Source organism: Panthera pardus, unplaced genomic scaffold (genome assembly GCF_024362965.1).
Source record: "Panthera pardus isolate Hobbes unplaced genomic scaffold, ASM2436296v1 HiC_scaffold_2, whole genome shotgun sequence".
NCBI lineage: Eukaryota > Metazoa > Chordata > Mammalia > Carnivora > Felidae > Panthera > Panthera pardus.
The window spans coordinates 148,112,705-148,128,153 of record NW_026526765.1 but is presented as its reverse complement, the minus strand read 5'-3'; the positions used below and the strand labels follow the sequence as shown (position 1 = coordinate 148,128,153).

The following is a 15,449-nucleotide window of genomic DNA, read 5'->3' as shown; positions in this document are numbered from 1 at the left end:
TCCTGGAAGCACTTCCCCAATAAATTACTAAGCAAGAATTCTCATCTCAGTCTCTGCTTCCGGGAACCTGACCCATGACACCCAGACACTAGAAACTATCTTGTTTTTGTTTTATTGTTTTAGGGACTTATCTTGTTCGATCAGTCCCTTACATCAAATTCCTATCTCTGGCTCTGCTTCTAAACCTCCCCCCACACACCACCACCACACACACCCCCACTATAGTTTGATAAGCGAACATCTCCTTCACTTCTGTACAACCACGCCTGGAACACAGCAGACAAGAACTGCTGAATATGGGAAGAGCCCAGGGTCTGTTTTATAGCTAGACCGTGTGCACCCCTTCTGTCCCAGGCTGGCCCAACCTGGAGGCATTGTGAGTCATAGCTGGTGGACAGCAGCTTAGTGGTTCAGGGATGGGGCCAGGCCTGGGACAGCAGCTTGGCACCTCCGACACATCCTCCAGGTGAGGCACAACATGCAGTGAGTATTACTGGGAAAGGGCCCTCTGGGAAGACGCAGCCTTAAACATGGGCCTGGCTGCACCTCTCAGGCTCTCTTTGGGCTTTCAGAGAGATGATGCCCTGAGCCAGATCTAGGGGGTAGTACCACCCCTTCAGCCCAGCTGTGTGCGAGAGGAATAAGTGTGTGTTGGATTGATGAAGGCATGATAGAGTTCTATCCCTTTTCACCCTCCTGGAGAGAAGAGGAATTTAAAAGAGAACACATAGCCCTCTTCCCATTTAATAGAGTCAGCACGTATAGGCGCTGGCGGAGACAGAGAATGAAACTTGTCTGTTATCTGGACTTTAGCTTCCTTGAGGATGTAGTCTACTTGGGAGAAAAGTCATGTGTAGTCTGCATAACCTCTATGACTTTGAATCCTAAGCATAGGTCCTAGCCCATGGCACAGGCCCCCAAGATGTCACTGAGCATAATGCACCACTGTCACCTACATACACATCTGGGTTCCTAGCTGGACCAGTAGCATCTTGAGGGCAGGCACAGGCTAAGAACCCCTGCCCAGACCAAGCCTGGCCCAGAGAAGTTTATAAAATAACTGAACGTGGCAATAATGCCTTTGTTTATTTTAGACATCCTACCAAATACTTTCCTGAATCCAGATCTAGCCCTGGCTTTGTCATCCAGCAGTGCCCTCTTATCCACAGAATGAAGTTTATGCCCTGGTCCCCTTTCTAGCTTCCTCTTGTATTCCCAGCCGAGTCCCCTACACAAACCCTACTCCAAACTCTTCCTTACATGGGGAACATGCAAGCTGTGCCTGGCTCTTCACTCTGCCTAGAGGTTCTCCACTGTCCACCCTCAATCCACATGGCAAAGTCCTACTCAACTTTTAAGTACCGGTCTCTATTGTTCCCTTCTCCTGGGACAGCAATCCCTTCCAGCAGCCTGTCCTATGCTCAGAAAGCAAGGGATATGGTCCTCCATCCACATTTTGTCTCCTGGGCCTGACACACAGTGGTCTTTGGAGAAGGTAGTTTCAGGAGATTGCTGTCAGTGCCAGTGTGCAGGGATGGGCTCCTCAGCGACCAGCACCCTAGTGCCAGCCTCAGAGCTAAGCCCTGTTCACCGATCCTCGCGGTTTGACCGGACAGCCTGTCCAAGCAGGCTGCTCACCCGGACTCTTGCTCCCCAGCAGTGCCCCTGGCTCGCCTTCATCATTCTGGACACAGGGCCTCCAGAGGCAAGGGCGCAGCCCTGGTCGCCCACGTCCTTGAGGCTCGGCACTGGGCACCCACGCGCCCCACAAGGTCCACTCGGTCCTCGCCCTGGAGGCCTTCAGGTGTCTTAGCTCAGGCCACATCAGCCGCCTGTGGGAGCAGCTGCAGCAGTTCTGGGCCGACCACTTCTCGCAGCGCTTCTCCCCGCGGCGCCCGCCGCTGCGCCGCATCTCCTCCATGTCCACCTTCTACTTGCTAGACCACCGGACGCGCCAGGCCGAGCTGGGCCTCAGCTACGGCGCGCCGCGCACTCGCCTGAGCGACGAGGCCTTTGTGTTCCGCGGCGGCCAGTGGACCACCGAGGGGCAGCCGCGGCGGTCGCGACCGCCGCTGCCCTCACCCAGCAACTCGGGCTGGAAGACGCAGGTGCAGGGGGTCAACAGCCAATTGTTGCTGGAGGAGAACAACTACCTGAAGCTGCAGCAGGAGCTGCTCATGGGCATGCTGACTGAGACCACAGCGCGCATGCACCTGCTGGAGAAGAAGTTCGATTCCCAGGCCAGCCCGGCGTCTGGGGCGCGCTCCTGGCAGAGGAGGATGCGCAAACGCGAAGGCGCGAACGCGGTGCTCTTGCTCCAGCCGCGCGCTCTGGAGTCGCGGTGACGCAATAAAGCCCGTGCGGCGCACGCGCATTTCGCTCCTCTCTGCCGGCCCCGGCGCCTTCGTAGGCAGCCAAGTGGGGTCGGCTCGGGCTCGCGACCTGCGGGTAGGGACCGTCACTTAGTGCGCGTTAGTGGACGGGTGACTCAGCCGGCAGCCCGTCTCGGGAGGGCGCGATAGGGCGTGGAGGAAGGTGTGTGTGCGGCCCGCTGGGAACGCTGGGTGGGAGCCAGGCTTGCACAGGGCAGTGCTAGGGGAGGGAGGAGTGGAGTGGGCGCGAGGATGGCAAGCAGGGGTGAGCAGTGGCGTTCTTGGCCCAAGGAACGGAGGACGAAGTCGGGGAGACAGTGAAACCTTGGGAGCTCAGCGATGCAGGGTGCGGTGAGGCGGTCAGGCGGAGAGGGTCAGGGACCTCGCTCTTGGCTCCCCTGGCTTAGAGGAGCGGCGCGGGCCAGAGGGTTTCAGCCTGAGTCCGGGGTATGTGTATTTTACGAAGCTTTCTCGAAACTGGGTCTCAGCCTCTCCCAGCTGCTGTGTGGCTTTTGGCTGGTAGCTTCTCCGTTACAGGTCTCCTTTCCTCCTCTGTAGAATAAAGGGTTTGTCTCACCCGGGGTACAAACAAGCACTCTCCAGAGCTAAGCCTGTAACACATTTAGGATTTGCTCCACCCGCGTTGTTTAAAAGTTTTGCATTAGTTGTCAACATTAAAAATTTTTTAAAATATTTATTTAGTTTTGAGAGGGGGGAGAAACAGAGAGAGAGGGAGACACAGAATCCGAAGCAGGCTCCTGGCTGGCTTTCAGCACAGAGGCCGAGGCAGGGCTCCAACCCACCAATGAGATCATGACGTGAGCCAGTCAGTCGCTTAACCGACTGAGCCCCCCAGGTGCCCCTAGTTGCCAACATTTAAGAATTTGGAAATTTCATATTAAAAATCCAGATTTCCTGTGCTCTCAAAGAGACTTGGCCATCCTGGACCTTCATTTTGTCCTACAGCAGTGGCCTTGAGCTGAATCCTGGCTGTTACCTCCTGGTGAGCTTCACTCCTTTCTTCTGGTAGGTGTCTGATTTTGCTCTCCTCCTAGATCCATTTTGGATCAGGGACATGGGGGGGTCTGCTTTCCCCCAACCCCTATACACACAAAGTATAGTAGAAGGTGCTTCAGGGAGTGTGTTGTACTTGTGGGTGATGTAACTGCACAACAAAAGGTGGTGACACCAGTCCTTGCAATCTGTAAACTTTTCCTTGGAATGTAGACAGGGCATTTCAGCAACCACTGAAACCTGAGAGCATGGACCCTTTTCCCTAGAATCAGGTAATACCTGTGAGAGAAGTGAGTGTCCTGCCTCCACCTAACTTTCCTTCAGCAGTAGACTAGGGATTACTAAACAGCTACTTTGATAGATGTTTTTCTGTGGGTTTGTTTTTGTTTTGTTTATTTTAAATGTTTATTTTTGAGAGAACACATGTGCATGAGCAGGGGAGGGGCAGAGAGAGAGAAGGAGACAGAATTCGATGCAGGCTCCCCACTGTGAGCACAGAGCTGGAAGCAGGGCTCTGTCTCATGAACCCTGCCAGATCATGGCCTGAGCCAAAGTCAGATGCCAGACTGAGCTACCCAGGCGCCCGACTTAACAGCTACTTTGTACAAAGATGTGGACTTATTTATTCAATCAGGAAAACAACACAAAACATGTCATTAGACACTAAGTTTAATAACATTTTGAGCAGTGCTTTTTTTTGTATTTTAGTAATTCTGTGTATACATTAATGTAAATTAAATAAAAAATATTTAAAATAGTTATGATGAAATCAATTTTCCTTTTAAAATAATTAAGAAAGGGGTGCCTGGTTGCTCAGTCAGTGAGGTGTCCAACTTTATTCAGCTCAGGTCAGGATCTCATGGTTTGTGGGTTTGAGCCCTGCATCAAGCTCTATGCTGACAGCTCAGAGCCTGGAGCCTGCTTCTGATTCTGTGTCTCCCCCTCTCTCTGCCCCTCCCCTGCTCATGCCCTGTCTCTGTCTCTCAAAAATGAATAAATGTTAAAAAAATTTTTTTAACTAAGAAAGGGGCACCTGGCTGACCTAGTCAGAAGAGTGTGTGCTCTTGATCCAGAGATTTTGAGTTTGAGCCCCATGTTGGGTGTAGAGATTACTTAAATAAAATATTTAAATAAAATAATGAAGAAAAAATATATACAGACAAGGAAATGGAAAGGGAGTCAAAATGATAACACCAGAAAAAAATCAAGCCCAAAATAAGGTGCTAATGGAGAAACTAAGTGAAAGATGCCAGACTCAAAGGGTCAGATATATGATTCTCTTTATATAGTATACCCATAATAGGCAAATCCAGAGAGACAGGAAGCAGATTGGTGGTTACCAAGGGCTGGTGGGGGGGGGGGGGGGAGGGATTTGGGAGGAGGCAGTGACTGCTTAGCAGGCAAAGGGATCCCTTTTAAAGGGACGAAAAATATTTTGGAACTGTTTGGTAATGGTTGTACAGCACTGAATGCTCTAAAAGCCACTGAATTGTACACTTCAGTGAATTTTGTGTTACGTGAATTTTACCACAGTAAAAAAAAAAAATTTTTTTTAAGAAAGTGCTTTACATAAAAACATGAAGTAGGGGTGCTTGGGTGGCTCAGTCCGTTAAGCGTCCAACTTCGGCTCAGGTCATGACCTCACGGTTTGTGGGTTCGAGCCCCCTGTCCGGCTCTGTGCTGACAGCTCGGAGCCTGGAGCCTACTTCGGATTCTGTGTCTCCCTCTCTCTCTCTGCCCCTCACCCACTCACACTCTGTCTCTTTCTCCTTCAAAAATAAACAAACCTTTTTTAAAAATTAAAAAAAAGAAACATGCAGTAAAACGACATGAGTTGTAGGGAAACAGCTAAAATCATAACAATGATCCAGGAATGCCTAAAGTTTAGGGAATATTGCTTTGATCAAAATACTTAACAATAAAGTAGCTGTGCTGGCAGACCAGAGCAGCAGGCAGGCAGGGAGCCCCATGTTTAGGGAGAGGCCATCCAAGTGGAGAAAGGGCCGGAAATAAATGCAGCAGGATGATATTTTGAGATATCTGACTTTGTTCTTCCTGCTATGGAATTTCAGCCCCTGACTGAGGCAGCCAAGTGTATTGCCCCAGGGAAGGATGTGACAAGAGCAGAAAGCTTGAACAAAGGACTCTTTGTGGCTTTCACCTCCTACAGCTCAGAACTCTGGGGATCAGAGCTTTGCAGAAAAATATTTTGGGGCTTGAAGAGGGAGGTCAAAGAGGCCGCAGATTTGTCTACAGCAAGAGGAAAGATGAAGGGAAATGGGAGCAGAGAAGCTGGTAGGTCTCCCATCTTGGAAAGAAAAAATTCCTTATCTTGACCCTACATTACTTTCCAGCTACTGCCCCATTTCTCTGCTTCCCTTTATAATGAAACTCCAAGAAGTTTCCTGTATTCACTGTCCTCAGTTCCTCCCCTCCCTCTTTGCTCTGCTCTGTCAAAGATGTCATCACCCTGCTATGTTGCTTTGTCCTTCGCCCATTGTCCATCCTCACCTTGGCCGATCAGCATTTCAGGCAGTTGAGGCCTCCTCCTCCTTGAAACACTGTCTTCACCTGGCATGGGGGAGGGGGGCACTGCACTCTCCCGATTTGCTTCGTCCCTCACACCGTTCCCTCCTTCTCAGTGTCTGGCTGATTTTACTCTCACTTCCTTCAGGTATCTGCTTAAAATTTTTTTTATGTTTTTATTTTATATTTGAAAGAGAGAGAGAGCAAGCAGGGGAGGGGCAGAGAGATGGAGACAGAATCTGAAGCAGGCTCCAGGCTCCGAGCTGTCAGCATAGATCCCAACATGGGGCTTGAACTCACAGTGAGATCATGACCTGAGCTGAAGTCAGATGCCTAACCGGCTGAGCCACTCAGCCCCTAGGTATCTGCTTAAATGTCATCTTTTCAGTGAAGTTTTCCCTGATGACTCTATTTTTTCATTGTTTTTTTTAGAAGTTTTATATATTTATTTTGAGAGAGAGGGAAAGCGACCAGGGGAGGGCCAGAGAAAGGGGGAAGGAGAGAGAATCCCAATCAGGCTCTGCACCATCAGCGTAGAGCCCAACGTGGGGCTCGATCTTAGGAACCCTCAGATCATGACTTGAGCGAAGTCAAGAGACAGACGCTTAACCTACTGAACCACCCAGGGACCACCCCTCCCCGCCCCCCACCATGTCTCTATTTAAATGAGCATGTGTTCTCCCCAGCTGAAACCAGACCAGCACAACTTACCCTTCTTTCCTGTTTTGTTTTCTAACACCTGTTACCATTTGATAAGCTGTATATTTTCTTGTCCTTCTCCTCCCCCCCACCTCTTACCCCACCACCACTACTAGGACACAAGCTCCATAGAGCTGTTATATTCTCTCCTGTATTTCGGTGTAGAAAAGTATTTAATGACACTTATTAGGACCTCTGAAAATATTCCTAGAATGAACATGAAAGAGCGGACCTAGGCTGGCCAACTCCATTTTGTTCTGTGTCCTCCATCTTGAGTGACTATGTCCCTGACATGGCCCCCTTTCCCGGAAAACCACAGAAAGAAATTCCCATTCAAACCTCAGACCACACCTCCTCCCTTTGAGTAACTTCCAGCTCACCGTTCAAACCTCCCATTCAAACCACGCCTGGCAACCTGCACAACGGGACTCTGACCCTTCCCCAGCCAATCGGCTAAGGCCATGACCATTACCCTGCCAACTGCCCCTAGATCCCTATAAAACCTTTGTGCTTTTGAAACTCGCTCTCTCTCTCCCTGGCATCTCACCGCTGCATTGGTGCAGGTAGGGGATTGAGCTCGAGCTAGCTTGAGTAAAGGCTCTTTGCTTTTGCATCGGACTCGGCTCCCTGGTGATCTTTGGGGATCACGAATTCTGAGCATAACATTTGGGGGCTCATCCGGGATCCCCAAGACTCCCGAGGGACCCCCGACCCAGAGAGCCTGACTGGCCATGGTTAGTGTCTGTTCGTTCCCTGTCTCTTCTCTGTGAGCTCATTTCTGAAATTCTGGTAGTGCCCGGTGCAGTCTAAGTGGACGCACTGGAGGACCTTGGGCCAGGAGTTTTAGAAGACATTCCGATCCTCCCTTCTGGAGGGACGTGGATTCCCCTCAAAGGTCTGAGACGAGGTGGGTCGCTCCCACCGGTCGGTGTGAGACCGTCGTCTAGCTTTCAGTTTTGCTTCCACGGAGTTGGAAGAGTTTCTAGGGGCCCTCTGTTTGTCTGTTTCTGTGTTTCTCTGTTTTGTTCTGTGGACTTACTGGACGGACGTTATGGGACAGACTCAGACTACTCCTCTAAGTATCATGATTGATCACTTTAAGGATGTCAGGGGAAGAGCTAACAACCTCAGTATGGAAGTCCGAAAGGGTCGGTGGCAGGTTTTTTGTTCTAGCGAGTGGTCAGCTTTCAATGTCAGATGGCCGCCAGAGGGAACCTTCAAGCTCCCTACCATCCACTGAGTCGGGTATCATCTCTCGGCCTAAGATGGGCCATCCTGATCAGCTCCCTTACATTATCACTTGGCAGGACCTTGTAGAAGACCCACCCTCTTGGCTTAAGCCCTTCCTAGCCCCACGCCCTCTGGAGCCAAAACCCATTCTCGCTTTGCAGGGGACAGAAAAGAAGGAGAACAAGAAAAGTCTTACCCAGCTTTCAGCACCCCTCTACCCTGTCCTACAAGGGGGGACTGAAGAAGAATTAATTTTTCCTCCCCCATATAACCCCCCTAGGATGCCAGAAGAACACCATCCTCCTCCTCTGGGGGAGACAGATGCTGTTCTGAGAGCAGGAGGCGGAAACGCTCCAGTGGGAAGCCCGCCCTTTACCAGACAAAGGGCTCAGAGGGAGCAATCCATCTCCGCCGCCAACTCCACTATTCTGCCCCTGCGAGCCACCGGACCCCCAGACGCGGAGGGGAATCAGCCCTATCACTATTGGCCTTTCGCCACTAGTGACCTCTACAATTGGAAAGCTCAGAATCCTAAGTTTTCCAAGAAACCGGCAGGGCTTATTGATCTGTTAGACTCCGTTCTTTTTACCCATCAGCCCACATGGGGCGATTGCCAGCAGCTTTTGCAGGTCCTGTTCATGACTGAGGAAAGAGAAAGAATCCTCAATGAGGCCCGAAAACTAGTTCTGGGCGCAGATGGGAATCCCACCACCAACCAGGCTCAGATAGATGCCTCCTTCCCCTTAACTCGGCCCCAGTGGAATTTCAGCACGGCAGAAGGTAAGGAGAGGCTCCGGGTCTACTGCCAGACTCTAATGGGGGGGTCTCCAAATGGCTGCTAGGAAGCCAACCAATTTGGCCAAGGTAGGAAATGTGCAACAGGAAAAAGATGAATCTCCAGCTGCCTTTTTAGAACAGATCATGGAGGCATTCTGTACCTATACCCCCATGGATCCAGAGGCTCCGGAAAGCAAGGCAGCTGTTATCATGGCCTTTGTAAACCAATCGGCCATAGACATTAGGAAAAAATTACAAAAAACAGATAGACTAGGAGAAAAAAAGTCTGCAGGACTTACTGGTGGTAGCCAAAAAGGTATATAATAATCAGGAGCCTCCTGAGGATAAGCAGGCTCGCACCATGGTGGCTGCCAGCAGTAAGCAGACTCGAGACCTGGCCAGAATACTACTAGCTACCACTGCTGACTTCCCCGAGGAACGAGACTGCCGTCTCCGGCAGCTGGCGGACGACTCAAGAGGAGGTAAAGGAACCACCAAGGTGGGTAGGCAGAGGCTGCAGAAAGATCAGTGCGCATACTGCAAGGAGATAGGGCATTGGGTCTGAGATTGTCCGAAAAAGGCCAGCGGGAAGGGAAGCAAGACTGATCGATTAAAAGTCTTACAGCTAGATGAACGGAGTGATTAGGGGAGTCGGGGTTCAGACCCTCTCCCTGAGCCCAGGGTAACTCTTAAAGTGGAGGGGACCCTGGTTGACTTCCTTATCGACACTAGAGCACAACATTCGGTCCTCCACATCCCACAAGGAAAGCTAGCCAGCAAGAAGTCCTGGGTACAAGGGGCAACTGGTATGAGCCAGTATTCATGGACTACCTGAAGAACGGTAGATGTGGGGACGGAACATGTATCCCACTCCTTTATGGTAATACCGGAATGCCCCTACCTGCTGTTAGGACGGGACTTACTGACCAAGATTGGAGCTCAGATAACTTTCAGACAAGGGGGGGCCTCAGGTCACCGATGGCAAGGGCTACCCCATCCAGGTCCTGACCATGAAACTAGAGGATGAATACCACCTCCACAAGGAGGCACTCTCGAGAGAGGATAATATAGACAGATGGCTACAAGAATTCCCCTCGGTTTGGGCAGAGACGGGGGGGATAGGACTAGCTGCTCACAGGATCCCGGTCCTGGTAGAGCTCAAGCCAGGAGAAGGTCCGGTAAGAATCAAACAATACCCCATATCTCAGGAGGCCCAGAAGGGGATCCAGCCACACATCTGGAGACTACGAAGCCTAGGGGGACTAGTTCCTTGCCAATCTGCCTGGAACACCCCCCTACTGCCGGTCAAAAAGCCTCACACAAATGACTATCGACTGGTACAAGACCTCCGGGAAGTAAATAAGAGGGTCACGGACATACACCCAACTGTTCCCAACCCATATACTCTCTTGAGCTCCTTGGCACTCTCCAGGGTCTGTATACTGTATTAGATTTAAAGGACGCCTTCTTCAGTCTGCCGCTGGCACCCCAGAGCCAACCCTTGTTCGCCTTCGAGTGGCATGATCCAGAGGAGGGCTACAGCGGGCAACTCACCTGGACACGGCTGCCTCAGGGGTTTAAAAATTCGCCCACCATCTTCGACGAGGCACTACACGAGGGCCTGGGTGAGTACAGAAAGGAGCACCCTGGCCTCACCCTCCTACAGTACGTAGATGACATCCTGATTGCTGCCGACACAGCCAAGGACCGTGAGCAAGGGACCCAGGACCTGCTGGCTACCCTGGGGGCCTTGGGATACAGGGCAACCACGAAGATGTCTCAGATATGCAGGGAGAGGGTAAGTTACCTGGGATACATCCTGGAGGGCGGACAGCAGCGGTTATCAGATGCCAGAAAAGAAACTGTCCTAAAGATCCCTACTCCCACCTCCCAAAAGGAAGTAAGGTAATTCCTAGGATCTGCCGGCTACTGCCGCCTCCGGGTTCCGGGTTTTGCTGAGATCTCCAGGCCCCTATATGAAGCTACCAAAGAGGGGAAAACATTTAAATGGACTGAAAAAGAAGAAACTGCCTTTAATCAGTTGAAAAAGGCCCTCCTAAGTGCCCCAGCCCTGGGCCTGCCAGACATTACGAAGCCCTTCCATCTCTTTGTAGACGAACACAAGGGAATAGCAAAAGGGGTCCTAACTCAAGCCTTAGGCCCTTGGAACCGCCCGGTGGCTTACCTGTCCAATAAGCTAGACCCAGTGGCTGCTGGCTGGCCACCATGCCTAAGAATTATTGCGGCAACAGCACTCCTAGTCAAGGACGCAGACAAACTGACCCTAGGACAGGAGATCTGGATCACGACCCCACACGCCATTGAAGGGGTACTGAAACAGCCTCCTGATAGATGGATGAGTAACACACTTATGACTTATTATTAGAGCCTCCTACTCAACCCTCCATGAGTGCAGTTCCACCCCAGTGCGGCCCTCAATCCTGCAACCCTGCTGCCCGACCCTGACCTAGATTCTCCACTACATGACTGTGCGGGGATCCTGGAGCAAGTACGTGGATTCCGGACAGATCTGACCGATTGGCCCCTCCCCGATGCCGAGGCTACTTGGTCCACTGATGGCAGCAGCTTTGTGCGGGATGGACACAGATTCACCAATAGGACACCAAAATAGAGCAAGTTATATCTGCCTGCAAGACCTGCCAACTCACCAATGCAAGAGCCACATCAAATAAAAAAGGAACCAGGCTCAGAGGCACCAGACCAGGAGCCCAATGGGAGGCCGACTTCACTGAAGTTAAACCAGGAAAGTATGGTTATAAATATCTTAGAATTTACAGACACCGTCTCTGGCTGGGTGGAGGCATACCCAACCAAGCATGAAATGGCTCAGACGGTAGCTAAGAAGCTACTAAAAGACATCTTACCCACATATGGTTTTCCTGCCATGGTAGGATCAGACAATGCACCAGCTTTTATCTCGCAGGTAATGCAGGCAGTAGCCGAGGCTGTGGGGGCAAACTGGAAATTACATTGTGCTTATAGGCCCCAGAGCTCAGGACAGGTAGAAAGAATGAAAAGAACCCTAAAAGAGACCCTTACCAAATTAACCATGGAGACTGGCGGGGACTGGGTGACTCTCCTACCGTATGCCCTTTACTGGGTTAGGAACACTCCTTACACCCTGGGTTTTACTCCCTATGAAATCATGTTTGGCAGGCCACCCCCTATTATTCCCAACCTTTGAGCTGAACTTCTTGCTGAGTTTAAAGATCAAGAACTTTTTCTTTCCTTGAGAGGGCTCCAGAGGGTGCTCGAGGACATTTGGCCGCACCTCCGTGCCATCTACGAGGCTGGCCCGACGCTGACACCTCATCAGTACAGGCCGGGAGACTGGGTCTACGTCAAGAGGCACCACCGAGAGACCCTCGAGCCGCACTGGAAGGGACCCTACATCGTGGTGCTGACAACCCCCACCGCTCTCAAAGTAGACGGCATCGCGACCTGGGTCCATCACACCCACGTTCGGCCAGCGGACCCCTCCACGATCCGGAAGGACTTTGTCATGCGATGGGCTGTCAATTGGGACCAACACAACCCGCTCAAGCTCAGGTTATAGCACATTCGACCCACCTGATATTGGTAACTCTGTTAGCTCTGCTTGTCACTGCTCATGCTGCCGAGAGTCCCCACGCCCCCCAAAACATCACCTGGCAGATCATAGACACCAGCTCGGGGACAATACTTAATCAGACTTCCCAGAGCCACCCCAGGGATACTTGGTTCCCAGAACTTTGCGTAGACCTCCAAACTCTGCTCCCCTTGTCACCATATGCCCCCGGATTCCATGCGCAGAACCTTTATTTCTATGTCTGCCCCGGCCACTCTCCCTCGAGCTCATGTGGGGACGCGGCTGACTACTTTTGCGCCTCCTGGTCATGTGTCTCGACGGGGCACATCTGGTGGACCCCACCACGCTCCGGAGATCTCATTGTGGTAAAGCGGCCCAGTGGCCCTCGACCGCCATATGCCTGGGGGCGTGGTAATCCCATAGTTATATCCTTTACAAGCCAAGGTAAAAAAACAACAGGATGGGAGAGTGGAAAAACCTGGGGACTCAGGATATATGACTGGGTTAGGCTGGGAGCCAAGGACAAGGGAACGTTATTTACCCTCCGAATGCAAGCGACTCCCCTTGCCCAGCAGTCCCCCACAGGGGTAGGACCCAACCAAGTACTAGTTCCCCGACCTGCCCCCACCCGGACAGCCACTCCCAGAAACACCTAGACCTTGGCCACACAGCCCTCCACATCCCCTGTCCCTACCGGAGCATCACCCGCATCTCCTGCCCCAGGTCACAACTTACTATCTGATACAGACCCCTGTGGAGCACAGTTGTTGGAGCATACCAGGTACTAAACACTTCTAGACCCGACCTGACCAAGTCCTTTTTGCTCTGTCTAGATGTCCGGCCCCCATATTACAAAGGTATTGCCATTAAAGGCAATTATACAACAGCCTCCAACTCTAGTTCCTGCAGATGGCAGCAGGCTACTGCAAGACTAATCCTCCAGGCGGTAACAGGGCAGGGCACTTGCATACGCCACGTGCCCCCTGGGCAGTCACATCTCTGCAATGAAACCCTAACAGTCCCCAGGGAGACAGTGTATCTACTTCCCCCCGAATATGCATGGTGGGCCTGTTCCAGCGGCCTCGCTCCCTGCGTCCACTCCCAAGTCCTTAACTCCTCGAAAGAAGGCTTCTGCATACTCGTGCAGTTGATCCCCAAGCTAGTGTACCATTCGGGGGAAGAAATACTTAACAGGTTAGGCTCTACTAACCCCTGAAGTAAGAGAGAGCCTATTACAACCCTAACTCTGGCTGCGCTCTTGGAACTGGGATTAGCGGGGGCAGGGACCGGAATATCCTCACTCGTCATCCAGGACAAAAACTACGGAACCCTAAGGGCAGCCATTGACTTAGACATAGAATTGAGAAATCAATTTCTCATTTACAGGAATCCCTTACTTCCTTATCAGAAGTAGTACTCCAAAACAGAAGGGGATTAGACTTATTATTCATGCAGCAAGGAGGACTCTGTGCAGCCCTAGGGGAAGAATGTTGCTTCTATGTTGATCACTTGGGGGTCGTAAAAGAATCTATGGCCCTCATAAGGAAAGGGCTGCAAAAACAAAAGTTTAGAGAGAGAACAATCTCAGTCCTGGTACGAGTCTTTGTTCAACTGGTCTCCCTGGTTAGCTACCCTCATCTGGGCCCTTGCCGGACCCCTCACCATCCTGCTCCTACTATTAACCCTCGGACCCTCTATCATCAACAGACTGGTCCAGTTTGTCAGGGACTGCATAGGGGCCGTCCAACTAATGGTCCTCCGTGCTCAGTGCAAGCCCCTAATAACAGAAGAGGACAAAATAGAAATGCAGCCGGTCCCATGATTGGGTCCATAAGCTACATGACAAGGGGGGAATGAAAGAGCAGACCTAGGCCGGCCAACTCCATTTTGTTCTGTGTCCTCCATCTTGAGTAACTACGTCCCTGACATGGCCCCCTTTCCCGGAAAACCACAGAAAGAAATTCCCATTCAAACCTCAGACCACACCTCCTCCCTTTGAGTAACTTCCCGCTCACCCGTTCAAACTTCCCGTTCAAACCACACCTGGCAACCTGCGCAACAGGACTCTGACCCTTCCCCAGCCAATTGGCTAAGACCACAACCATTACCCCACCAACTGCCCCTAGATCCCTATAAAACCTTTGTGCTTTTGAACCTCGCGCTCTCTGGCATCTCACTGCTGCATTGGTACAGGTAGGGGATTGAGCTCGAGCTAGCTCGAATAAAGGCTCTTTGCTTTTGCATCAGACTCGGCTCCCTGGTGATCTTTGGGGATCACGAATTCTGGGCATAACAAAGGTCTACAGGACCAGGCACCTGAATCCCAGGGAGCAGATGGTGTCTGGCCTTTGTCATTGGCCCAGATGTCTGATCCCCTAGGAGGCAGGAAAGATGTGCTAGATGTGTTGGAACTTTTGGTTACATCTTATCAGCCCACCTCTGACTTTAGCCACAGCTATGGTAGACGGCTCCATGTACACTGTCAGTGCCTCGTTTTAAGTGTCTACTGTAGGTTTCTCTGCTTTTCTGCTTTAGGGCTTTCTCCTAAGCCTCAGGACCTCTCTCAACCATAGGCATAGCCTGGGAGTGCAGGTGAGTTAACGCCTTCTGAGGCAACCTTCAACTCATAAGGGACAGAAGCCAAAATACACTTTGTTGAATTTTCCTTCTACCCTGTGTCATTCTCCTCCCTCCCTCTCATTTCCTGGATTCACCTACCATATCAACTGCCCCCAAGTTCTAGACTCAGTCTCTGCTTTCATGGGGATTCAAGCTAAAACAGTAGGAAGTAGCAATGGAAGGGAGACTATAGGGATAGGAATCTAGAACTGGCTCATCTACCATTCAGAATGCCACAGCGACCTCCCACCACTGGGGTGGTGATAACCCCCAATCTGAAGCATAAGACTTTTCCCTTTGGTAGATTGGAATGAGAAGTTGAAGGGAAAGCTTGGCTTATGAAGTAGCTTTGGCCCTTGAAAGATGGGAAGGCAACTGTAATTACAAGGATTATAGGGGTGGCTAGTTTTTCTAAACCTGCTTTAGAAACTTTGGAGAAGGCATGTAAGACTCAAGTTAGCCCACTCGACTGAGGGCATGATATGAAAGCCAGAAAGTCTCCCAAGGCAACGTAAATGCTAACTTGGGGCGCCTGTGTGACTCAGTCGGTTAAGCATCCAATTTCGGCTCAGGTCATGATCTTGTGGTTCGTGAGTTCGAGCCCCATGTCGGGCTCTGTGCTG

General features: G+C 51.2%; 2 protein-coding genes across 26 annotated transcripts; both read left to right on the top strand.

Annotated features, from left to right (window-relative positions):
• The first annotated feature begins 1,534 nt into the window (after window positions 1–1,534).
• On the top strand, window positions 1,535–2,345 carry CBY3 (chibby family member 3). The gene is made up of 2 exons (XM_053907682.1): window positions 1,535–1,705; window positions 1,773–2,345. Exons 1-2 carry the CDS (start codon window positions 1,535–1,537, stop codon window positions 2,343–2,345), a joined length of 744 nt encoding a protein of 247 aa, XP_053763657.1.
• A 10-nt stretch (window positions 2,346–2,355) lies between these two features.
• LOC109278961 (retrovirus-related Pol polyprotein) lies at window positions 2,356–14,453 on the top strand. Of its 25 annotated transcripts, none has more exons than XM_053907601.1 (5): window positions 2,356–2,448; window positions 3,283–3,375; window positions 8,462–8,621; window positions 9,827–11,562; window positions 11,874–14,453. In XM_053907601.1, exons 4-5 carry the CDS (start codon window positions 11,290–11,292, stop codon window positions 12,861–12,863), a joined length of 1,263 nt encoding a protein of 420 aa, XP_053763576.1. In that variant the 5' UTR covers window positions 2,356–2,448; window positions 3,283–3,375; window positions 8,462–8,621; window positions 9,827–11,289; the 3' UTR covers window positions 12,864–14,453. The 25 variants fall into 25 exon arrangements, with proteins under 25 accessions (XP_053763576.1, XP_053763575.1, XP_053763571.1 ...); XM_053907600.1 differs by having other exon boundaries at window positions 8,459–8,621; XM_053907596.1 differs by having other exon boundaries at window positions 8,438–8,621.
• The last annotated feature ends 996 nt before the right edge of the window (window positions 14,454–15,449 follow it).